This window comes from Anopheles coustani, chromosome 2 (assembly GCF_943734705.1).
Source record: "Anopheles coustani chromosome 2, idAnoCousDA_361_x.2, whole genome shotgun sequence".
Lineage (NCBI taxonomy): Eukaryota > Metazoa > Arthropoda > Insecta > Diptera > Culicidae > Anopheles > Anopheles coustani.
The window spans coordinates 67666453-67691943 of NC_071289.1; the positions used below are offsets into that span (position 1 = coordinate 67666453).

At 43.0% G+C, this 25491-nt stretch overlaps 4 protein-coding genes across 4 annotated transcripts in view; 2 read left to right on the forward strand and 2 right to left on the reverse strand.

Annotated features, from left to right (window-relative positions):
* Positions 1–12617, forward strand: part of LOC131263697 (homeobox protein orthopedia) — a 28786-nt gene extending 16169 nt beyond the window's left edge. Inside the window, exons 4-8 of the mRNA XM_058265943.1 lie at positions 9681–9750; positions 9859–9993; positions 10215–10340; positions 11723–11982; positions 12438–12617. Of these exons, the coding sequence (XP_058121926.1) occupies positions 9681–9750; positions 9859–9993; positions 10215–10340; positions 11723–11982; positions 12438–12617 (771 nt within the window). The remainder of the gene's footprint in view (positions 1–9680; positions 9751–9858; positions 9994–10214; positions 10341–11722; positions 11983–12437) is intronic.
* A 2256-nt stretch (positions 12618–14873) lies between these two features.
* On the forward strand, positions 14874–16085 carry LOC131262754 (charged multivesicular body protein 5). Its single transcript, XM_058264824.1, has 2 exons — positions 14874–15044; positions 15131–16085. Exons 1-2 carry the CDS (start codon positions 14976–14978, stop codon positions 15737–15739), a joined length of 678 nt encoding a protein of 225 aa, XP_058120807.1. The 5' UTR covers positions 14874–14975; the 3' UTR covers positions 15740–16085.
* Positions 15925–23210, reverse strand: LOC131262753 (centrosomal protein cep290). Its single transcript, XM_058264823.1, has 11 exons — positions 23040–23210; positions 21849–22981; positions 21620–21775; positions 19988–21549; positions 19773–19926; positions 19482–19710; positions 19200–19419; positions 18738–19135; positions 17208–18680; positions 16951–17123; positions 15925–16649 (listed from the first exon to the last, which is right to left on the reverse strand). The coding sequence occupies exons 1-11, from the start codon at positions 23208–23210 to the stop codon at positions 15998–16000; spliced, it is 6321 nt and encodes a 2106-aa protein (XP_058120806.1). The 3' UTR covers positions 15925–15997.
* Positions 23211–23421: 211 nt separating this feature from the next.
* Positions 23422–24971, reverse strand: LOC131262956 (nedd8-activating enzyme E1 catalytic subunit). Its single transcript, XM_058265061.1, has 2 exons — positions 24740–24971; positions 23422–24679 (listed from the first exon to the last, which is right to left on the reverse strand). The coding sequence occupies exons 1-2, from the start codon at positions 24894–24896 to the stop codon at positions 23484–23486; spliced, it is 1353 nt and encodes a 450-aa protein (XP_058121044.1). The 5' UTR covers positions 24897–24971; the 3' UTR covers positions 23422–23483.
* Between the last annotated feature and the right edge of the window lie 520 nt (positions 24972–25491).

Consider the following 25491-nt stretch of genomic DNA (forward strand, 5'->3'; position numbering starts at 1 on the left):
AGTCAAATAAATATCACATTTGTTTTAAAATTATCTTCTTGTTTTCAAAAAGCTTACCCATCGATAGCATTGAATTCCAATCGTTTTATGTTGTACTTAGAAATCGTAGTACGCTTCTGTTCACACTTTATCATTTCACCACAGTGTGCAAAACCCAATCGACGACTAGTTCATTATTTACTAGTCAGGATTTGTCCGAGCCCAAAAATAAACACGTGACAAATTTTCTAACCAAAGCCCCCTTTTTCCGACGCTTCACCGCAGGAACGGCCGGGTGAAAACTGACAAAGGCTTTCCCGCTGCGCTTTTCCGCACACGGCTGACGAGGGTAGCACGGGGTGGGTTTGTTCGTAAGTTTTATTTTTTTCTTTTGCTTCTTTCGATCCCGCCGAGCCGATTCATAGGGAAGGGGGAAAATGTGGCCCGCAGTCTCAAATCCTACCCGAAGTGTAATATAATGAAAACGTAATAAAAGTATTACCGGGGCGTACGATTTATTGTTTATTTATTAATAACATGCAAATTGAAAACATTCGAGCGGGTTTATCGGGAACGAATTTCAAATATCTCCACTCCAATCGAACCGTTTTGTAGATGGCGTTAAACGGTCATGGCATTCAGTTGGAAAAATAGGTATAGACTAGTGTTGTAGTTAATGAATCTTTTGGCTAGATTCATTCATATGAATCTTTCACCTAAGATTCATTCAGATGGATTCATTATTCTTTGCGGATTCGAATCTTCAAAACTTAATGAATCTTCATGAATCTTTCATGGCTCTGTACCTCAACCCAGTTTTGGCTGGTGACCTTTCATCTACTGGTAGGTCTTTAGGATTCATGAATCTCTCGGCAAAAGATTCATGAATCACTTCGAAGGCAGAGATTCATTCAGATTCATGAATCTGAATCAGATTTACACATCTCTAGTATAGACATAATACCAAATAAGAGAATTATTTTACAGCTTTGCTAAAATATAAAGAATAAAATCTATCTCTAATATACCATACTAAAAAAAAATAATATGATAGCTACTAATCGTATCGACATGTTGGTTATAAGTTTTCTTAGCGAAGGTATTTAAAGCCCCTTGAATTCGTTCATAAGAATAACGTTTAATTGATTGAATTCCTCGGTTAAGAACCTTTCATCCCACAATCTTAAAGAGCGTTCACGAGGAAGCACTTCTTGTGAATCAGTGCTATCCGAGCATTTGTCTCTCAGTGTGCATCTTAATTATGCTGCAATGTTGACTTACTAAGTATCCAAGGGAGGATACTTCTAGCAAACGAACCCCCAACACCCGCTGCACTCACACGCACCTTAAACCGGTTCGGTAGACAGTCGTTTGTACCGACAAGTCACGTAAATGAAAACAGCTAGTCAATTGTTTAATTCATCCTGCCTGGTGATCTTGCGCCGGATGGAAAGTTTTGCTGAGGCGGAGCACGCACAGTATTCTAATTTTCCCACCGTACAGTTTAAAGGCAGCACACGAAGACGACGTTAGGACGAACGACGAAAGGGCCCTAAGAAAGCCAACGTCTTGGGCTCAACAAGAAGCCATCCTCCGCAGCGCACGTTCGTCATCTTGCGCTCTCCTTTCCACGGCACAATAATCGTAAAGCATTAGCAAACACAACACCGGGTGAAGGTGGCCGGGAGGGGGCAAAAGGTGGCAAGCTTTTAATCTGGTTTAATTCATGCGAGGATTAGAGGCATGAAACTTTCAGAAAATTGATAATAAATACATGTACCGACCTGCACCAGCAGTGCGGGCTTCGAACGTCGGGCGCTTTTGACGCACGGGGATTTTCCTCGAGACAAGCCGAGCGGCAAACTAAGACGCTTCTGACACGCAGATGGAAAACTTAGCTTTTCGAGGTTGCCGTTGGCAACGGGAAGACGAGCGACTCCGTCTGCTTCGTGCTGCCTGAGCGCTCATTATCCGCAAGGTGTTGCTTTCGCGTAAAATAGACGTCCTGCAAACAGGCACAGAAATTGTCCGGAAAAAGGACGACTCGCCGGATGGGCCTCCAGGTGGAAAAGTGAAAGTGGCGTAACCTTTTGCTTTTGGCTAATGAATAGCTCTTGGAATGCTGCAACTCACCGGCCAGCTGGTTTCAAGCAGAAGATTTTCCGAAGCGAATAATTTAAAGTGGAAAACCCCTTGATCGTAGACGCGGTTCTCCTTATCTAACCCTCGAACCGCCTCATCATTTCACATTTTCATCGAAACAACGAAAGGCTTTCAGCGGAAAGTTCTGTCATGCGAATGACTGATTGATGATGTCTTTCTGCTGAAATCGGTCGCCTTTGTGCCGCCTGCCGACTTTTTGACGGACGACAGTTTTCCTTTACTGGCACAAACTTTCCACCGTACGCAGACCGGTGGCGCTAGTCAGTTATGAAACCCGAATCCACTTCGGAGCTTCTTCAGTCAGCCCAAAATCGAAAACCAATCAATCAATTATCGTCAATTACGCGACGGCACACGAAGTGCTACCGCAAAAAGAAGGTGTTTTCGGGAATTTGGAAATATTGTGAAATTTTGATTCCCGAAACAGACCCCTGATGTTTTGTCACCGTAAGTTCCCGGAGATGTTTGTTGATTTCATTTCGCTCGAAGAGATATCTTGCTGGGATAAACCTTCTATCCTATGGCGCTTTTTGAGTCGTGTGGTCTTTCCCGAGGGTTTGTCGATCTTCAAAATGCGTTTTGTGGGTTTATGCAAATAATTATTCGGACGGTATAAAACTGTTCCTTCCGTATGTGAAGGCCGCATTGGTAAACATAGGTTTTTGTTAATTTAAATACACTCCATTTGAAGGCAGGATGATTGTTTTTTATATACGAGCGGTTTCGGTAGAAATGTACGTTAATTATTTATAGACAAATTATGTTAATTTAAAGCTTTTCATTTCATTCATTATCTCTTGCAATACAAAATTTTATTATTGAATTCCACATTACTCAGCATGCACGTGTAAGCTTATTTCCATACCATAGAAGAACAAAACTTACACAAGAATCTTCTTTTCGCAGCTTCAGGCCCATTAGACACTTACCGTACCACTTTATTCTTCTTCTCCAATGGAATATTGGCGGCGGCCGACAATGGTGAAGCCGTCGACTTGAAACAGCCTTTTGATCTTTGCCGCAGCGCGCCGGTTTGACTCCGGAATTTAATAACAAATTCAAACAAACCGAAAACACGATTTTCGGGGGTGTCGAAGACACAACAAAAAGTTTTGTTTCGGTCCGATGTTAGTCCCATGGTAATGTTTTTCTTAAAAAGCCACCAACAACTAGTTTGGAACTCTGTTTTGCTTCTTTGAAACGATGGAAATGAGTTTGTTTTGTTTTATGTTGTTGTAAAAGCGATTTAAAATTATTATGCTTAGCTTGAAATATAAATTATAAAACATGTAATTTATCCTCGTTTGGGAAAAACAAAGCAAAACAAAATGAGGCGAAATCGTAACCAATCTACGTTATGGTGTTCCCAATCAAAGTTTAATCTTGATCAAAAGGAAAATCAACACATATTTTTGCGAACGGGTTTCCAACAAATTTCTCTTGATTCTGAGTAGTTGCCAAAGAAACGGTATAAAGACATCATTGAGGAATGAGTTTAACAAATAAATATTTGCTGTAATCAAAGAAAACTGCTACGATCATAAGACTGAATTCCATTGTCTACATAAGAAATTGAAGCTGCTATCATTTTCACCAATACACAAACTAAAGTCAAGTACACCACATAAGCACGAATGAGCCAGAGGAAAAATGAACGATAAAGAACACAAACTCGCAAACGTTTTCCCGCCTTCGCCATTTTGGATCGACCGAGACTGTGTGCTGTATAGCTCATGGTATCCTTCTTCGTTTTCTCACCGAAACAAGAAATGTAAGAGCTTGGGGGGGTTGTATTGAATGAGGAATGTATTTTTCAGAAGCATGCGCGGATCCATGCTTCTATTGGTATCCTACTTTGCTCCATTCAAAACATGCGCTTCAATACTGGGGCGATGAATGCTATGGAGATTTTAACACAAGTTTTTGCTATCAATTAAATCTTAATAGTATTTTATTGCAATACTTTTGATCTATGAAACAAATGGTTTCCAAAGAGGGTTTTAAAAAAGTTCAAACAGTTTAAGCGATCAAGTTTACAAGTTGAAACGAATCCTTTTATTTCAAACAAATGTAAAAAAATTAATTACCATGATCACATCCTAATTAAAACACACGATAACCTAAACATAGTCATGAATACAAACATATGGGCATATTTTGAAGAACTGGCCAGTTTTTTGTTTCAATGTTGTCTTAACAAAAGCATGTTTCCCTTTTTGCCAGCCCTCAGATTATAAGTCCAAAGCGTTTTGGGCTTCCGAACAGCATCTGAACTGTCAAAGACCCGAATGCTCTAAACCCCTGTCGGACGATGCATTTAACGTGAAATAAAATATCAATAAGCTGCAGTGGAAGCAGTAACAAATAACAATAAAAACAAGCCCGGCACACCAAACAAAGCAGGTCATCATCGGCAGCGTCACGACATGGCTGCATCATTAGTACACAATTTCACACCAACCTGCCAAAATATTTATTAGTTTCAGCTTTATTTACTCATCCATATTCCACGTTAGTGGTGTACCGGTTTTGTTGCGTTTTCCTTTTGTTGTGCTCTTCGAAAAAATCGTCTGGATTTTGTCGGAGCTGAAACCTGGTCGGTTAAAAAACGAAACTTTATTTAGGGTGCTCCAAAATGCCGACGGTAAACTGTCCCGGGACACATACAGAACGATGTACACGTTTTGATTACTTTTGTTCTAAATTAAAAATTTGTGTAAATTTTCAATGGTACTTATTTCCTTGTTTTAAACAAATATATTTAAAAATGAAGGAGCTGATATATTTTATGAGTATAATTAGTATTCGTCTTTAACTAACAGTAAAAGTGTAAAACTATTCAAATTTATTCTTTCTTTAGCATGGGTAACTCACATAATTCTTGTTTCGTACGAGATTAATTATGTGCAACACTTTAGTACTACTATAGCCTCTAACATGAACCTTTTTCACCTTCCCGTAACCAAACTCGTTCAATTCCCGTAGGAGCTACATCGGACATTAGATGTTTAAGACACCTTAAACAATAAACGAACCTTACATCGACAATGTAACAAATTCGGATTTTTTTCGGACGGGAAATGCTCAAAAACTGTGCAAAACTAGTACAGAAAAATACCCTACACGAGTAGAGTACATTGGCTGGAAAATATCATCACCAAACAGGTGTCTGCGCCGTTACAGTGGTATAATGCACAAAGAATGTTTTTGTCATACAGCCTCCCATGGGAATGTTTTTCGTCCTCTACCAGTTCGCTGGTAGGGGACTAGATATATAAGACTAAAAGGCCGCGAAAACTAGTGGCACGAGAGTAGGTTTGGACCATCTCAAACGGATACATTTTTCAAAAAAAATACCCCCTCCCTGAAACTGTAGCACTTGAAACATTCGAGCTCAATCTGCTGCAGGCTTCTTTGGCGACGCTAGACCTGGAGGAGCACCCGTTTTATTTGTGCGCCACTTGCATTTCATAGACGATGCACACGATGATGGACTCTTCCGACTTGAAGGCTTTGAAGCCCCGCACAAAAAATGTGAAAGTGCAAAGCCGCTCGGGAATGCTGTGTCGGTTTTCCCCTTCAAGCAACCAACATGGTTTACCCAAAAACCTCGAAATCGCTCGGTTTAATCCATGGTTTCTTTCGTAGATTTGTATTTCCATCATTTATATTTCAGGAGTCGGAGCCAAAGTAGTTTTACGTGTAACGCCAAACGGCAGGAACCGCCCGTTGGGAATTGCGATTGGTGGTCGAAGTCGCCGGGGCTGGAGGTTTTGGGAGTTTTGGCGCCAATGCTGCGGATCGTGGATGTATAAAACAGATGAACAGCTTGCGAAACAGAGACCATCCGACAGAGCGAAGATGGATGGTGGAAAACTCACTTTCTCGAATTTTCACAAAATTCTGGTGGATCGAACGAAGGAACGAACGAGATGAAATGAATAGAAAAACTTGTATCATGAGAAGTTGCCGGGAAAGCATCCATTTTTCTTGGGGCGGACACTGTATTGTATGAAGTGAATATTTTTCTCCAACCGATTCTACCAACGCATTTTGTTCCTGGATGTGGAAATTGTGTTTGTTGTTTAAAAAATAAACCTGCTTTGATCTGGAAAATGACGGTAAAACGTTGGAATCTTTAAGATTCGTGCAGTAAGTTTTTATATTGGCTGTGGTTATATCCTGCATCTTATGGACTTCGGTGTCCAATCGTGTGGTTGGTTTTTCTAGGAACCAATCTTCAAAATTCGGCTTACCACTCGTTACATAAATGCGCAACTTGCTTTCCGTTTGTATAACCATTATGTTCATCCTCACCTTAAAGCTCACTCATCGAATAAGGTGTACAATTCGTTCCTGAAAGAGTCCAAATAAACCCCTTTTACCAGACTGACTTGGTGGCGCAATGGTGGCCTCCGTAATGAGCAGGGTAATTAATCATTCCGAGGCGCTAGAGGCACGGGGCGAGATGACTCGAAGGGCTACCGGTGATAAATAGAGCGGCGATTCCCCTGGTCCGGTCGGTAAGGACAGCGATAGCGAAAATGAAACCATAGTATCACAGCTTCCAGCACGTCCCGAGACAGTGAAACACATTGCGCTTTGTGTGTTTTCCACCGCCAATGATGGTGCTGATGATGCCCGCTGGGGTCTGTGAGAAATGATTTTCCGTTTGACAACATTATTATCGCATTTGGCGCGCTGAGTGAGACATAAATAACCTGGCTGAAGGGACGAGCCGTGCGAATGAAAATGTTGCGGGACGAGGTTCGATTTGGGATTTACTGTCATTGCAAAATCGATGCGAATCGATAAACCAACGACGGTACTGGAAGCGAGGATACAGGATTTTGAATGGCCTGTTTATTGTTCAGTTGTGTATTTTTTGGTTTCGGTCACTTTTGTAAACCAAAAGATATTTTAGTTTTTTTTTACAATATAGATAAGTGTTAAAGTTTGCTTTTCACAGTACCAATTAAATTTTTACAAGAATTATTGTTATTTTTCAATTGAACAAATTTGATTGAATGTTGCGCAAATTCTGACATACAAAACTAGACATATTTAATATTCCTTGTGTTGATACCCTCTTTGCTTTTTATTGAAAGTTCATTCATCCTTTGTACTAGCGAAAGACTCAACGACGAACAATCAAATCAAATGTGATAAAATAGAAAAATTTCCAAAAGTTAACCTCTTTTCTCTTCATTGAGCGCATCTCAAATCGATAATAAAAAAAACCCCGTTCTCACCAACATTAGAATCCATTAAAAGTACTCGCCAGCTCCCCGCATTCCACGGCCTACCCACCGACTCACCCAGGAGGTCCAGTCAATCAAAGTCAAACCGGATGACTTTTCACGCCCCGGGGATGTGCCCCTTTTTTTGCGCTCCTCTCATTAGCTTTCCCCCTCATTTCCATGCCGGCCGTAACGAGGGTAAAATATGCTGCATCAGCTACAATCATCCGATGATATGGTGGTTTTATACACATATAAAGAAAAAACCTCCTATTTTATCATAAACATACTCACTCCGTTGTCTGTTTGGTAGTTTTTTTTTTTCTAAAAGCAAAGTAAAACGAGGCACTCCCAGATCTGAGCGCATATGTTCGAATTGAAATCAGCCAGTTTTTCCCCGATACAACTCCGGAAACGATCCACCCTAATCTCACACGTGCACAAACTCGAACAGTATATAAAATACGTTAACAGGGATGGAGATGAGTTTTTAAACAGTGCCACATCATAAGTCATTGTTTGGTCTCATTAAATACTATGAAAAGGCCATTAACGTTGTCTTTAAAATAAATACGAAATCTTACATTTTATTAAATATTTTCTTATACGAAAAATTCAACCAAAGCAATACAACAAAATTCGCCTCTCGGTACAAAATATTGTGCATGTACATTTTTAGAACTTTCAATCTTATCTCTCAAAGGTCCAGTACAAAAAACTTTTATCACATGTCCTTTTGTCTGTGGTTTCAAGAAATACTGATAAAAATATTTCCATGGAATAAAAACATCTTTTTGTTTTCATCCGCATGTATATTAAGACTGGTTTATTGAAGTTATCTTCTTGAGAAACATTAGCTCAATAATCATTAATTCAGACATTTGTGTAGGTAAACAATTCTGTCGCTCGGTTAACAAACTTTTATTTCCCCAAATCAATGACCTCGTTGCATCCCGATAGAAAATTAACCAATAAAGGCTCAATTTCCACGACGACCTTCTCTACTCCATCTTACGTATACTTAAAGGACAAACCTTCCCACTACATGCGTTCTTTACTCCCGTAACCCCTCTTCCCATGCCGGGCTCATGAATTTATAATTTGCAGTTTCCCCTGCATTCGATTAAAAAGTTGAATTAGTTTACCCAACAACCCAAAAACCGGTATGGGCTTGGGCCATTTCCCGATGCCGGATGATCTTGCCGCACCACCAGCCGCACCGCAATGGTTTCTGGTTCTTTAGCGGGTGTAAAATATGTACACTCGTAAAAGTAATGGCAATGGAAACCAGTTTTCCTAAGATTTTCCGCCTAACCGAACGCCCGCGAAGACGTTACCGGGTATCATTACCGTAGATCATTGTTTTCCCCGTTGCACTTCGGACCGTGGGAGGATGGTACGTTGGGAAAAAAAGCCCACCAGGAAAAAGAATTCTTAGGACAGGAGTCCGCGTGGTGTTGTGTCTCTCGGGACCTCCTCCCGGAATGCTGCATTTCCTCATCGTCGTTGCACCCAGCGGTAACAAGGCCACTCAAAAACATCCAGCAAAGGAACTGAAAACCACGATACCATTTGGTGGTGTCACCCTCGCTAACACATTGACATCGTTTTCCCTCATGTATTTATTTTTTTGGTTGTTGACTTTGGCCTTCTCCAGCAACCTCACCGTGGTTGAGCCGAAAAACCGCGACCACCGGCAGCTACGCGTCCCATTTTCTGCAATTTCATACATAATAACCATAATCGTAATGATAAACAACAGTGAATAATAAATAGCACGTGATTACCACCGGTGGCGTGGAACAGTGGAACTGGTGTTGATTCCTTTCGTTGGCCCGGGGAACGGGAAAGCGCAACATCGGGAGAACGCTGACAACAAACAAGAAGGAGAGCAAAAAAACCATCCTTATACCACAACAATATGTTGCACGAACGCAACGAGGACGCTCAATTTCATCAACCGTGCCGACCGTAATCGACCGAATCGCGATTGTTATTTCTTGCTGTAGTTTTTTCTGCTCTTGCTGTCGAAACATAATCTTCTGGGCTTTTTGATTGCCAGACAGTTGGCTGCTTCTGTTTTTCATTCGTTTTTTCCGAAGTTTTTGAATTGCGGAAACTTACTTTTTCCTTGTTTGTGGTTCCCATTTACCATTAATTGAACTGTTGATGAAGTTTTGATTTGTAAAGTGGTAGTTTGAATTTATTAAAATCACATTTTCACGCGCACCCGATTGGCCTTTGATTCATTTTCTCACAACAATTTTCCTTTCTATTTCTCTTCTTCTACGTATTCAGGTTTGGTTCCAGAACCGGCGGGCCAAGTGGAAAAAGCGAAAGAAGACGACGAACGTGTTCCGCACCCCAGGTAGGAGCGAAGGAAAAATCAGTCAGTGAACTGGTGAATGATTTAATTTTCTTTTTCCCTCTTTCCCTCCGGTGAAAACTTTGCCTTTGCTGTTGTTCTTTGCTCCAGGAGCCCTCCTGCCATCGCACGGACTGCCACCGTTCGGGGCCAACATAACCAACATCGCCATGAGCGAAAGCTTATGCGGCACGTCGATGTTCGGCGGTGATCGATGGGGCGTCGGTGTCAACCCAATGACCGCAGGTAGGTAGTGGGGTGTGGAATTTAGATAAACGCTCTTTTTCGGCTGACTTGCTCGCTCACTGGTATCGTAGAACGATAAGCGTGAATTAACAACTACTAACCACCACACGATGATATCCTTTTTCTCCCTTATTTACTTTCTCGCATGTGCATACCAACTAACACCACGACTAACCCATCAATGACCACGAACGAATCGACCAACCGTTACACACGTGCAGGATTTGGTCAGCTGAACCAATCTTCCTCGCTTTCCTCCACGCTCAACACGGGGCTCAACTCGGGCATCAACATATCCTCGGCCATGGGTGCCGGCGGGTATCACAACTATGGACTGAATGCGTTAGGTAATCACTGTGATCCTCGCTAAATTTTATCAATTCCTAATTGACTTTCATCTTAAATGACTATCCACGTACACATAGGGAACAAGTCTCGAACCCCTTAACGAGCAGGCATGCCCAAACGCTGTCGTTATGCGAAGAAGAAGAAGCAGAAGAAAAAAGGAGAAGAAGAAGAAGAAGAAGAAGAAGAAGAAGAAGAAGAAGAAGAAGTAGATAATTTGTATGCTTGATTTTATAAATTTCAATACTCGGTCGCTACGTTAAACTTGTCTATATATTTTGATCTTTTGATCTTTTTTAAATGCAAGTTTGATCTTTTTTAAATGCACCTAACCTAACGAAAAAGAATAAAGTAAATTTTAAAATTAATTAAATCATTCAAATGCTCAACAAACTAATGATAAATGGTAGAAGATAAAACTGAAATGAATAACGGAAGAAACCAAATCATTCGACAGTTGTCTAACCAAACGGTTTGTAAAATAGGCGTCTTTTTTAATGAGCAAATATTAAGTTTAGCAAAGCATTTTCAAATTCTTTCTAAGCTCTAACTGAAAGTTATCAGTACCAAAATGAAGATCATCTAGTGACTGGCCTTTTTGATATTAGTTTACTGTACATTGTGGTAGCTATAGGTGTGTGAGAAAACTTGTGTGATATTTTTCCTGTGAGAAAATACCCTCACTCCTTCCCCCTCCTCTCCACAAAGGAACACAGTTTCCAGTGTTTGTAAAATGTTCAACGAATGCGCAAGGTCGTGATCGAGAAAACTGCCACCAGTTGTCCAACACACCACGAAATAGGCTTCTCCCGTCGCTTCCCATGGGGTGGACAAACAAAACTTTAAAGGAGAGAAAAGCTGCTGCTAGGTGCTAGCTTACTAGCCTAACACTCCCCCTTCCGATCCCTCAAGGATCTCCGACAGCATTCGATCGGTCACGACTTGCTACTGCTGGCTTGCTGGTCGGAGTAGAGCTCATCCGGTATGCGCAACCCATTAGCACCTCCGGATGGACGGGGCAAGACACCAAATTATTCATGCTCGTAGCACTCAAACGCGGTTGCCATTCGGCCCGAGGATTCTAAGGTTCATGGGTGTTTTTTGTGGGTCTTCACATTTTCAGCTAATGGTCTAATGTGCCTTGAAGCCAACAGAAGGAATGTTTTTCGGTGAGCCGTTGTTTGTTTACCTTTAACCGTATCCAGGCAAGTTTTTGGGTTGTTTTTGACCAACACCTTATTTTTCTATCATTATTTCGGTTGTGCTCGGGATTGCGGGTTGTGGAAACGTGTTCGCGAGGGGTTCTCGACACTTTGCATACCATGGTAAACAGCATGGATTTTCTCCTTATTTTTCACGCTTTATTCTGTTCGTCTCCTCCCAGGTGATACGATGATGTACCAGCACTCGGTAGGGGGTGTAGGCTGTACGGGCAGCTCGCCCACATCCACCCCGCCAAACATAAACGCTTGCTCACCATCCACGCCGCCCCTGTCAAACAGTGGCCAGCAGCCGACCCCTCAGCAGCATCAACAGCAGCAACAGCAGCAGCAACAGCAGCAGCAGCAGCAACAGCAGCAGCAACAGCAGCAACAGCAGCAGCAAGGTGCTAGTCAAAACGATGCCACGGCCAACGGAGATATGGTAGGTTTTTAGATTAGATCAGTGTGCCGATCACTAATCATTGAACAACATTATCAGATGCACTAAATACTAGTCTGATATCCAAATCAATAAATTTTGAATGTAAATCAAATTTAAATGCCGTGCCAATATTGTTCCTATGGATCCTTACTATGTCTAAACGATAGTTACAATGTAAGTTACAATGTAAGAGTAATCCAAAATTGTAACGCAAAACAAAGTAAGGTAGAAAGGAGTTCTTCGAACTTTGGTGGAAGAAATAAATAGTTAAGGTAGAAAGATACAACATTAAATAAGATACCGATATTCCTCTATTATCGATCTCAAACTAAGTTAAATAATGTCTCTTGTAACGTTAAAAGCATCGGCAGAATGAACTACAATTGTTGTACTAATTTATGAAAGATCCAATCCTTCAAAACTAACGAACATTGATTTTATGTTTTCAATTTTAGACTGGTCAGCACGGCATCGCCAATTGCCAGAGCCTAACGACGGGTACGCCCGAGGGAGACGATGATGTCTGGCGGGGCCACAGCATAGCGGCCCTCCGACGTCGCGCCTCGGAGCTCAATCAAACCATGCCCTCCTATCTGCATGCGCACAACTACGATCACCATAACTCGGTGTATTGACTGCAGCTGTTCAAATAAACGGCATGCCACGGGCCTCCAGGAGGGTCAACCGATCACCCAACAACACGCATCACGCAAATAGCATCTAGCAGCAGCAACGGGCAGCATAGTGGCCATCCTAAGCGAACGGTGCAATAGAGGACATCAAAAATCGAATACCGGAGCAGTATTACCGGGCGGCATAAACCAACGGCAAACCCATCCCGGCACGCCGCAAAGGCTAAATGTGTATTTCATTCGGGTGCCAAGATGTCGGTTTATTTGTTTCACTTTACGTTTGATTAGTCTGTTACTTTTGTCTTTGAAATTTATTCGTATCTTTTTGTGTATTGGCTAAAATTGCCATTTTGTGTAGGTCTTAAAAGCGGATAGTGGCTCGCAGTGTCACTTGTAAATCAAATTAAATGTAAATTTTAGTACCATATCATCGATAAGATCAAGCTGGTCGTGTGTTTAAGACGACAGCATAAAATGAAGAGCTATGGTGGATCAACAAGTCCACCAACAAACAAACAAAACATGTATACGAATAGATTACCCAGGGGACGTGGCGGCTAACTGTTGTCCAAAAGTATTTAAGAAAAACACATGCTAATTCCCAGTGTATACCGAGCTAGAAGTTACAGGGATTTTCAGATGATAGCATAACAGCAGCAGCATTATTTCTAACTGCAGCACATTCACACCCCGGATTCAACCAGATTCATCCGGATTCAACTGGACTCATCCGGATTCAACCGGGGTTGAATACAGAACACAAGCGATGCATCGAGCAAAGCTGGAGGATAGTGAATCGAAACGGGACTTGTCAAACTAATCGTTTTTAGCCTTCGAGTCCTTCTTATGCAGCGATGAGAACCTGTGTTAGTTGCAACTGCTACGATTCTGACTTCAACTAACAAAGTATTAAAAAGCCTGATCGCGTTATAAAATCAACTGTTGCAGTGGGGATAGCATGTGCTGCAGTTAGAAATAATGCTGCTGCTGTTATAATATCATCTGAAAATCCTTGTATCTGCGTACAACCGGTGTAAGCAAGCGAACCTGTCGCAAATTACCGGCATTTTATGCACACTTACATTACATCCTACTCCCCCCTTAGTGATCAAGTAAACTATCGAGCCTAACAGATAAAAAAATGTAACAATGTATACGAAAACGACAATGAAGATTAAGCAAATCGACATACAAAAACACAATGAAAACAGGAACTTTGCAACGTACAAGCGCCAGTTATAATGTACGCTGAAAAGGAGACCGCAAAATTTGAAGAGACTTGAGAACATGTATACGATTATACGATACGGCCCTAACGCGACCCTTGCGTTAGTAGACGCTTTCGGAATGGAGTGGAAACATTATATTATGAAACATTAAATAAAAAAATATATATATATACAAACCCATACAGAAGTAAAACTAAACAGAAAGCTATGTAACGATTGCATCGTGCTGTTCTGAATGATGGCGGGAAGGTGAAGGTGAAAAACGCACTATGAAGATAGAAGGTAGATTAGTATTCAACAAAATAGTTACATTCCCACATTTGAGTAATTGTAAATATAATCCGAGTGCGTCTTGTTGATTTTTTTGTGTTTATCTGATCATTTAAATAAATTATCAGTTCTTCTGTCTGCAAACATAAATAAAAAAAATATATAATATAAAAAAGATTTGCTTCTGTTGAGTTTTAGACATTTAATGGTTTACAGTAACAGCAGGCCCAATCCAGTTTATTCTATTCCAAGATTCTTTCCCGGCTTTATATTCTGCATGCCACGCATGTTCAACTACATCGGGCTCATTCTCAATTCTGGGTATAATTAACTATAATGTACGAATAAATAAGAAACGACAGCAGCAGCAGCAAGATGAAAGATGAAAGGAACAGAAAATATGTATGTTAGTAAAATTAATTAAACTATTGATATCAAATAAACAGAAACAGTCATTTGATTCCAACCGTATATTTAAAAAAAAACGTTTGAGAAATATGTGGTGTTTTATAAAAGCCTTATTTAAGAACTGTAGGTAAGAGTTAAAAAAATGCAAAATTTATAAAATTTGTGTTCTTGTGCTTCATAAATCCTAACGGACAAATGCGTATTTTCAAATTTGAAAAATTTCGTCAAGGTTACTAGAGCTTGCCACTTTGTAAGATGGTCTTATGTTTTACTGTCAAAATGCGCACCACGATGGTTTAACCTGAAAAGTTATGTTAACCTCAGATAGAATCAAACAAACAACCATCACTTTTATTATTAATCCTGGTGTTGTTCCGTCGGTGGCAGGTTAGGGAGCAGATAAGTGATACCATTTCTTTTTCGTCACGCCATTGAATCCGTATAAAAGTGCACCATGAATCGACTGTTTGGAAAAGCAAAACCCAAAGAACCTGGACCAAGCATTAGCGATTGCATTAGTGGGGTAAGCATCGGAATGTTCTCCACAACAATTTTGCTCGGATGACTCATCAAGCAGCTGCCCGTTTGCCCTTACCTCCCCCGATTCAGGTCGATCAACGCGCGGAAGCCATTGACGGTAAAATAAAGACGCTGGACAATGAGCTGCGGAAATACAAGGACCAAATGGCGAAGATGCGCGAAGGCCCGGCCAAGAATGCCGTCAAGCAGAAGGCGATGCGGGTTCTGAAGCAACGCAAGCAGTACGAGAGCCAGGTGGAAAATCTAAGGAACCAATCGTTCAATATGGAGCAGGCGAACTTTGCGCACCAAACACTCAAGGACACGCAGGCAACGGTGGCCGCAATGAAGGATGGCATGAAATCGATGAAGAAAGAGTTCAAGAAAATCAACATTGAAGAGATCGAAGACATACAGGACGACATGGCCGACATGCTGGAACAGGCAGATGAGGTGCAGGAAGCAATGGGCCGCACATACGGTATGCCCGAGCTGGACGATGACGAACTGCAGGCCGAACTGGATGCACTCGGCGATGAAATTGCACTCGACGACGACGCTAGCTATCTGGATGACGTTGTGAAGGCTCCGGAAGCACCGGATAAGGAACCGGGCGCGGACAGCGTCACCAACAAGGACGGTATTCTTGTTGATGAGTTCGGTCTGCCGAAAATACCGGCATCGGTAAAAACAAATTAACATTTTCTTCTCGCCTTACCATTGATCCTTTTGCAATTGTGTGTGCGGACGGATGGAGTGCACCATGTTGAACTATACTAATAATTTACAGCTTATTTCAGTAAAGCGTTAGAACAGAGACAGTGAAATTTGATTAGTTTTAAAACCTTCTTTTTATTTTCTAACATTGTAAAATTGTCCTGTTACCTAACTTATATATCGACATTAAGCTACCGAGCACTGTCATAAATGGATGGAAAGCCAAATCTTGTCAAAACTTCACTCACTTATTTCATCTATCACCGGTACGTTCTGCAGATCGGAACACTTACGGCGCAGTAAATCTATCTGTTCCTTCAGGTAACGTTCCTTGGCCGCCGCCCGCTGTAACAAAATCTTTGCCTTCTCCAGAAGCTGACTTTTCTTCTCTAGCTTATCCCGCAACTCTTCCTGTACCGCATTTTCTTCGACATTCATCGCAGACGTCGCGGTGGTTGGTTCTCCTGCACCATCGCAACGCACCTTACAGCGCGTACAACTGACACTCGAAAGCAGTTCTATTTCAACCTGCAGTACCGAAACTTTGTTCAGTAGATCCCCATTACTTTGCTGTAGCTTTTCGTGCTCCTTTTTGAGACGATCATACAGCTCCTTGGCGATCGTTTCATGGACTGTGTGGGTCGGTGTTGTGTCGGCGCTGCCACCTGATCGCTCCCGTGCCCGGTGATCTTTTAGGTGTTTATTTTCGACGCGCAATTTCTCGATCATGCGCTTGAGAGTTAGTACCGTTTGTTCGAGGTTGGCGTTACGTTCGGCCAAATCGTTCTGACCGCTGCGACGGCTGCATCGCACGCAGAGGTTTTCAAAGTTTATCGACTCCGCACAACCGACCGTTGCCTTCGAAAGTTCTTCTTTCAGTACTATGACATACCTATCGGAAAAACGAGAGTTAGTTAACAACAACATAACGATTTTTTTCATTGAAATATTACAACAAAGTCGATCGAAAGGGAAACCGGTTTTACTGATAATCATTTTTAGCACCCCATCAATCATTCAAGTTCATTACGTCTCTCCACTTCTTGAGCACAAACGATTTGGGAATTTCCCGCCCGGCTGGGAATCCCAACTCCGTTTCCTTTATCATCATCAGACGCCAGAATTGTGCAAAATAAAACTGCCGCTTGCTAGTTCACAGCCACAAGACGAGCGATGTCTTGCTTCTTACTTACTCTTCTAGGTGTTTAATTTGTCGCCTTAAACGATCTGACTCGTCACTCTGCCGCAGCATGTCGTTGTCGAGCTGAAGTTGTAGCGTTTTTGCCTCCAACCGGACATTTTGGGATTCTAGATTGCATAGCTTCTCCTGCATCTTCTCCAACTCGTGTGTGACGGTGTTGGAACCCTACACCAAATAGAGATAACGTGATGAGTTGATTGAAAATACGCTGTACTACTTTCTCCCATCTAAGAGAGCCATGATGTGCACCTTTCGATCGAGCTCCATGGCGATAATTCGCCGCTGCTGTGATTCGATGCGACTCTTCAGTGCGTCGATAATTCCTTTGCTATTTTGGCTGAATATCTGCGTCTGAGTAGTCTGCGTGGTGATGCTCGTATCTTCGGATACTGTACTATCCGTGCTGCAGTACTGATCGGGTGATTCGGCCGGTTGATATTTGTGCTCCAGCAGCACATCGCCACCCGAAACGGATCCACTACGTGCACCCATTCCTCCACCGCCGGCACCACTGTTTACCGCACCCCGTGGCCGATCTCGTTCCATTCTGGCAATGGTCGTTTTGGCGGTGTTGAAGTGTACCTTTAGCTTCTCCAGCTCCAGCTCCCGCTCCTTCAGCTGAACCTTCAAGCGTTCTGCCATCTGCTGCCAGCGTTTCTGCTTGTTCCACAGATCTAGCTCGGCGGCCGTCTTTGCCCGGCGATTCTCATTGATTGCCGTCTGCTTGCGTAGCTCGTCCTTCGTGTCGATCAGTTCCGTTTCGAGCTGCTGCACACGACGTGCCAGTTGATCCTCCCGTGGTGTCGGCAAGCGATCCGCTTTCATCGCGATAACCGGCCGCTTGATGAGCTGATTCTTGAGCGTTTTTACCAGCTCACGGGATTGCTTTTCCCGCTGCTGGATGCTTACTATTTGCCGCTTCAACGCCTCGATTTGCGTTTTCAGCACCCGATTGCTCGCCTCGCTTCGATTCAGATCGGCACTCAATTGGGAAACCTGTTCCGCCGAGTGGAGCGACGTGTCGTTCATAAAGTTGCGCTGATCCTCGTGGAACTGCGTCAACGTTTCGGTCAGATCCTGTATGTGGCGATCCTTCTCCTCGAGCATCTCCTTCAGCTGTTCAATTTCCTGTGCGCTAGCGATCGATTCGGTAAACTCGCGCAGATCATTCGCCTCCTTCGAGATACGCTCGTTCAGTGCCGTCAGTTCAGACTCCTTCTCGCGCAGCATCTTTTCGGATTTTTTCTCCCGAACGCAGGATTCGCGCAACTGTAGCTGCAAACGTTTCTGCTCCTTTTCCGACTCCTGCAAACTACTCTCGAGCAGGTTGACTTGCACGCGTAGCTCCTCTATTTCGCGCTCCTTCTTTTCATCGATCTCGTAGATGTTTTCAATAATTTTATCTGTGTACACTATAGCATCCGGTTCCGGGTGGCGGCTTGCTGCATCATCGTCATTTTTCTGTTTTTCTGGTACGTTCTCCTGCAGCGCTTTCAACCGGTTCATATCGTTCAGCTGGGTGGTCACATTATCGAACTCCTTCTGCTTCTCATATAGTTTTTGCTCCAATTCGTCAATCGTCTTCTTGAGCCCTCTGATTTGGGTCATATTTTCGTCATACACCTGCGAATGCTCGGTTCGTTCGGATTTCAACAGCTCCTGATACCGGGAGAGCGTTGTATCCTTCTCCAGTAGCAGATTCTGTAACGATCCTATAGTAGACTAAGAAAAAGAAATTATTGAAAAACCGGAAACGCTATTGCAAAACCAGCAACATACGCTCAGAATGCTGTCCTCTACGTGATCTTGCTTGGAGGTGCTAGCAGCTTGGGCCTGTTTCTTCAGTAAGCTTTCCTTTTCCTCGAGCGATTTCTCCAGTAATTTTATCCTACCCTGACATTCCGAGAGGCGGCTCTCCGCTTCTAATAGCAGTGCACTACGGGTGGAGGCCAACATCATGGCCTGTTTGAGTTGAGATTCCAACGATTTTTGAGCAAAAGTGGGAATGGCAACAGGTGTTTCATCTCCATCTACGTTTACTGCGGGTTGAGTCTCGTTGTTTTTATCGTCACCGCCGTGAATTGTATCGCTTGACGAGGATCTCATTATACGCGGCACATAATCCCCCGGTACTTCCTCGATTATTGGTATCGTGTTGATACACTTTGAAGACGTCTCTAGAATAGTATCAGTCATGTTAGTTATCCCATCAGAACCTGCTGCTTCCGCACCCACACTCACCTACAGAAACCTGTACCTCCTTGTCAAAGAAACGGTCCTTATCCTTGCGGCACTTTTTGGCGTCCTCTCCGAATAGTACCTCTAGCGTATCCCAGTGGCGGGTGTTTTCTATTTCTTGTAACCGCAATTGCTTGTTCTCAGATTGTAACTGATCCACCTGCTCCTGATAGAAGATAAGCTGCCTCGTGAGATACTCGCTTTGACTTTCGTATTTGATGAGCTGAAAGGAAACCGAACAATTTTTTCACAGCTTGCATAAAAATAAGATAAGGCGATATCTACATTGATCTTGTCCTGTATATTGTTCCCTTCCATGTTGGACTGCAACTTTGCGAATATTCGTTCGTACTCGGCATCACGCCATTGGTCTGTCTGTTTGGTTCTATCCGCAGCCAAATTGTGACGTATTTCCAGCACGTGTGTATACATTTTTATAAAATCCGTGATGGCAAATGTTGGAGCACACGTGCTATAGTTGGTAGTCAATTGTTGTAAGCTTTTTTTCAAAAATCTATCAAAGACCGATACAACATAATTACTTTCCGATACCATTTTGTTATGTACACCATTTACCTTATTTTCAAAACATTATCCTTCACACGTGCATCAAACTCCTGCTTTTGGTCTTCGAGCCGTTGCTTGAGTAAATCTAACTGTTCCAGCGTTTGAAGAAACTTTTGTTTCATTTTGCCATTTTCCAGCTTTAAGTTTTCTTCCTGCTCTCGAACTAAAATAATAATATTCATTACTGTAGTTTTTACAAATCAATCAACTTCAATTGTACCCACCAACGTCTAGCTCTTTGTGCGCCCGTGCCAATAAATATTTTTCATTGGAAGCACTCTGCAGATCGACGACCAGATGACGCAGGCTTACTTCATCCTCAGAGTATTTGGATATAAGCGACTGCTGCGAACGAATCTGCTCGTTGGAAACCTGCAACAGTTCCTCCAGATGGCCATTCTTGACTATCTCACGCTGCAGTTCACGTTCCAGCTTGTCTAGCCTTTCGCGTATTCTCCTATACTCATCTTTGGTGATAAACTCCACGGACAGATTAGTGTCCACCAAGCCAAACTGATTTAACTTGGCGTAATCCACATCAAGCTGCTGGTCCTTATCCACTTCTGCGATATTCTTGAGAAAAATCGTGTAAAAGTTGGTCGCCTCAAGCTTCAAACGGGCCACTTCACTTTCCAATTTCTCGATTTGAGGTAAATCGGTAGAGTCGAGGGAGTCTCCACCGGTTACATCCGGTGGTTCCAGCGGATCAAGATTATTTTTCTTTTGCACCAACTCCAACCGTAAATCGTGTAGTAAGTTTAAATATTCACCCTTAATTGAACGCAGCGTATTATGAAGGTTATCGTTATCGGTTTTAAGATAATCCACCTTTCGTTGGAAAATGCACACCGTAGACTCGATGTCCTTCAACCTATCGACAGTTTCCACCAGCAAGCGGTCTTTCTCATTCTCGGACGCTCTGGTAATGTTAAGTAGTTCGTTGTACAACTTCTGTGTCACCTGCAGCTCGTCCTGTGCCGCCACCAGGCGTCCATTTTCCGACCTCAACTGCTCGAGCGTTTCCGTCAACCGGTCGATTTCCACCGCTTTCAGCAGGACCTGCTCACTAAAGTCCAACTGTTCCGGTCCGGGCAAGGGGTCAATTGGTTCAGAATTGTCGTCTTCGTTGCACACATTACCAGAATCGTTCACGCTCTCCGTCGACTGGATGCTTTTACTTTTTCTTCCATCGGCAGGGGTGTCATCCATGGCTAAGCGATCCTTCAATAAGAGATCACTTTCCTGTGCGCTTAGCAGATCACCCTGCAATCGCATCCCCGTCGTCTGGTACCAGCCAGAGGCTGGCCGTACATTCAGCGCGTTCAGTAGCTTCTCCAACATAGTTCGGTCGATCGTTAACTGATCGGACATTGCATCATACTCGCGTAGTTTCTCCAGGATTTCGTGCATCCCCATGCGAAGATTTTCATTTTCCTCCAACACCGTGAGATACTGCCGTTCGAGCTCCTCCAAGCGATCGCGACTCTTGTCGGTTGGTTGGTTGATCGGTTGTCCATCGTCGAAATTCATTTTCAACTGTCCCACACACTTGTCGCAGTAGTTGAAGTTGTGCCGAAAACTACATGCCCTACAGTGTTTCATGCTGTCGTAGATGTTGTATTGTTTCGTGCACGATTCGCAAAATTTAATGGCACTAGGGTCGTGAATGGAAGAAATTACATCGATGGCATCCAATTGATCTTGGGGTACGTTCGAGGTATCCGATCCTTCCTCTTTACTGGCTTGAACTTTCTGGGTTTGTTGAGTGACGGCTGCCAATTTTCGTCTTAAACGAGAAATAAGACGTTACATTTTTAAATACAATAGTGACCAAACAGTACACCAACTTATCTCACTTGAGGTCATTTTTCTCCAACTTTAACTGCAACCTCATCTCTTCCGATGCTCGTAATTTCAATGCGAGACGCTCGTTGACTTTAGCTATTTTCTTTTGTCTAGCTAAAATAGAACTCGTGGCGACAACTTCGTCATCATCAAGACCCAAACGTTTGCTGTCGGAAATAAAAAAAATTAATTACCACTTTGCACAATGTGCATTCAAATCATTTTCATAACATGACCTACCGCAACACCGCATTTTCTATGGCAATATCATTAGCCAAATTTATCTCCGCGATCAACTCTCGGATTTGTTTGTCCCGTGAGGCCACCTTTTCCTGCAGACGAACGTTTTTTCTCAGCGTACTAGCCAACCCTTCCTCACCATTTTCGTACCGCCGCAGTGCTTCAATCGCTTCCACCGCCTGCCGGGACTTCAAACGATTGTCCTCCTCGACACCCGTCAAGATTTCTTGCATCTCGCGGCACCGTTCGTTTGCCTTTTCCAGCTGGGCTCGAAATTCTAAACAGCAATGGCTTTCCTTCGACTTTTCCTTACATGCGCGCAGTTTCTCTTCGCTGATGCGATTCATCACTTCCGTCGAGCGATACATTTCTTGCGAGAGGGTCAGTATTTTCTGCTCCAAATCGACAATCAAATCATCCTTCGACTGCAACTTTTCGGACATCAATTTGTACTCCCTACGTTCCGCCTCAATGTCGATGCCCGGAAACTGGCTCAGCAGGTCGTCGTATCGATCCTTTAGCTGATTTAACTCTTTCTCCCGCTCGTCGAACTGATCTTCCCACTCGGCGATCTGATCGTCGTGCTGCCGTCTGGCACTGTTGAGCTCCTTCAGTAAATTTTCCTTCTCCTCGCAAATGGTTGTAATTTCGCTCTCCATCAGGACAATTTTTTCGTTCATCTTTAGTATTGACTCTTGCTGCTCCTTGCAGCGAGCCTGCAGTTCCTCGTACTGGTGCGTTAGGGCGGTTAAGCTCAGCGTGGCGTCATTTAAACTCAACTGCAGCCCGTTAATGGTATCGACCTGGAAACTACTTCTCTTCTCCAAATCGTCGATATCCCGAAGCAATCGTTTTATATGTTTGTTCTTCATACTGATATTATTGTAGAGCTCCTGTTGTCGTTCGATTTCAGATAACGCATCTGGTGAATCTTCACCCTCGCTTCCGAACTGCACTCCAGCGTTGAATTTCGACTGCAGTTTAGCGTTTTCTTCCGTCGTTTCCTTCAACTTCGTGCGAAGTGTGTGCCGCTCCATTTCGAGTTTTTCAATGGTACGTTTCCATTCCTTAATGCGCTCCTGGCTGCCAAAATCGTCTTTACCCTCAACCAGCTTCTGTTGGAGATGTTTCACCTGGTAAAGAAAAGCATAATGGTGCAATCTTTCAAGGCACAAACGAGACACAACTAACCTGTTCATTGCGAAATTTCAACGCCACCTGAGCCAAGCGGAACAGCTTTTTGCAGCTTCGACTATCCAACTTTTGCTCCGTGGACAAATTCGCTATTTCAATTGCGGCACCATCCTTACGCACGTCGTCCAAATTGTGCGGAGAAAGTGATAAAAGATGTTTCCAATCCATTTTCGAGGCCAATTGTGTATTCGACTGAAACCTTCGACTGTCAGCCTATTAAATGCTGTAAATAACTTCTTAAATGCGTACTGTTTTTGCTTTCCGGTTGCCAAGGAAACCGTCCGTTGCTAGGGTTCAGGAGCACATGGTCTGTGCCGCTGTAAAGATACTACATTGCAATACGTATCAAGCAAATAAAAATTACATTCAGCTCTATTGGTTTCAATCTTCAGAAACGTATATTCATAATAACTTGTTTAACAATGGAAATCAATTAAATATTTACGATGACATTTCCACTTCAATCGGTAAAAATTTAAGTTTGATGAGAATCGTGTTCGGTGTTGTCACATCCGCCACCATTATTTCTTGTCCATCTTTCAACCCGAGTTCGGTAAGGGACAGAGTTAAATTCCCCTTCGTAGCTTCCTCAATGCTTTTCACCGTTCCCATGTAGAGCGTTTTATTTTTACCCTCCAGCATCGCCGTCAGTCCCGGACTCTTCATCTGAAATTCCGGATTGTCGCACAGGTGCTGAATCAGATCTTGTAAAGTCATACTGTTTGGATCCGTGATTTCCACCGACCGTGGCACCTGACTGCAGGCCAAGCAATCTGATCGCTTCTCCGCCTCGTACGTATACGTGTAGATTCCGTCGACATCGTTGAACACCATATAATTGTTCAACGGCTCGCAGCAGCTCGATGCTATTTTGAACACTTCGGTAGCGCAGCTAGCAGCAATCACAGCATTTGTGCTGGCAACGGCCGGTATAATGTTCTTCAGCACACCCTGAACCAGCCGGTAGGAGAGACCGGTAATGCTGAAACTGTCCGCCCGTTCCTGGGCTTTCTCGTATACCCAGGTGACGTGCTGCGGATCATCACCGTCCAGTGCAACCTCGGACCCGAAAGGAGTTTCCTTTGGCCACTGAATAATCTTCACGTACTCGATGCAGTGTTCTGGCAACCTCGGTGTGTTGGCAATGGTGCAGAGCGGATAGTTGACCTGCGGTGGAAACAAGTCCAACGTACAATCGATGCAGGCCGTCATTCCGGGTAGAATCACACGGGCGTTCCCTTTGAACCCTTCGGTCCCGCCGTCGATCAACGGAATAATGGAGGTTTCGTCCACACTTCCATCCTCTTCGTACTCCACCATCGATATGAGCATGCCATTGATCCATCGGCGGGCCACGATGGAATCGAGGCCACATACGATTATGTGAAACTGCCGATAGAATGAGGAGTCAAAGTCTTGAATTTTACAATAGTGCGGAGTCACGACGCATCCCGGAACGCGGTTGTTGATAAAACTTGCAGCACACTGCGCCTTCGATTTCCCGATATCCGTCCGACGGAACAGGAACTGGCGGTTCAGATTAGAGAGCTCTATTGTGTCCATATCTATCACATGAATGTCCCGGAAGCCCATCAAAGCCAAATCCTTCAACAGCTCACATCCCAATCCACCGGCACCTAGTCAACGAAACAAACCATTAACTTTCGGACCCTTCGCAGTCGCAAGGAACATCTTACCAATGACTAATATTTTGCAAGTATTCAGTAAAAACTCCAATGTTTCGGATGATGCGGCAAAGTTCGGATGGCAAAACGGCCCAGATCGCTCGAGAATTTTCCGCAAGTGATTCCATCGCTTGCTCAAATGATCAGTATTCTGAGAAACAACTTCCATCGTTGTGTTTTAGGTTGTTTGCGATTAAAACCAACAAATTAGGCACGGATTTGATTAGATCGACCGGCAGTCGCACTTTTCATAAACAAATAAGTTATGACAATGACAACGTCAAACGATTTATGACCTTATTATGACCTTCAAGAACCGTTTCGGAGAACCGGTTTTGACCGGTTCGGGGCGACCAATCACGACTCTCCGTTCAAAAAGGTCGTTGAACAGTTCTATGCTTGCGGAATTAAAATTTGTAAATGTTTAAATGAAATCAAGACGAATTTCGAGCATTTTGCGAATTTCGTGTCAAAGATGAAACATAAATGTTTGAATAGGAGGATCTTATTGGTTTTTCGAAAAATAACCTCTGATCGTTGACTGGTATTCCGTGTATCAAAATAGTATCATTGGACTCTAAACCATATTTCATTTCTACTATTTCATTTTCTTTAGTTAAGAACCACTTATTTTTGCTATCATTTTTCAAACAATAATCCTCAAACTCGACGCATACATATTTGGCGATATTAATATTAGTTGAAATTGCTAGCGATATTACTTTTTTTCACAATTGGCTGTTTCAATTGTGGATTTGAAGATT

What these genes read in the sequence shown, in the direction of transcription:
- LOC131262754 (XM_058264824.1), top strand. Translation starts at nt 14,976, where the DNA reads ATGAATCGACTGTTTGGAAAAGCAAAACCCAAAGAACCTGGACCAAGC. An exon ending in TTAGCGATTGCATTAGTGGG is followed by an intron (nt 15,045 to 15,130) that starts GTAAGCATCGGA and finishes CCCCCGATTCAG; the next exon opens with GTCGATCAACGCGCGGAAGC.
- LOC131262753 (XM_058264823.1), bottom strand. Translation starts at nt 23,210, where the DNA reads ATGGATTGGAAACATCTTTTATCACTTTCTCCGCACAATTTGGACGAC. An exon ending in ATAGAAAATGCGGTGTTGCG is followed by an intron (nt 21,776 to 21,848) that starts GTAGGTCATGTT and finishes TATTTCCGACAG; the next exon opens with CAAACGTTTGGGTCTTGATG. An exon ending in TAGAGGACAGCATTCTGAGC is followed by an intron (nt 18,681 to 18,737) that starts GTATGTTGCTGG and finishes TCTTTTTCTTAG; the next exon opens with TCTACTATAGGATCGTTACA.
- LOC131262956 (XM_058265061.1), bottom strand. Translation starts at nt 24,896, where the DNA reads ATGGAAGTTGTTTCTCAGAATACTGATCATTTGAGCAAGCGATGGAAT. An exon ending in TTGCAAAATATTAGTCATTG is followed by an intron (nt 24,680 to 24,739) that starts GTAAGATGTTCC and finishes TTCGTTGACTAG; the next exon opens with GTGCCGGTGGATTGGGATGT.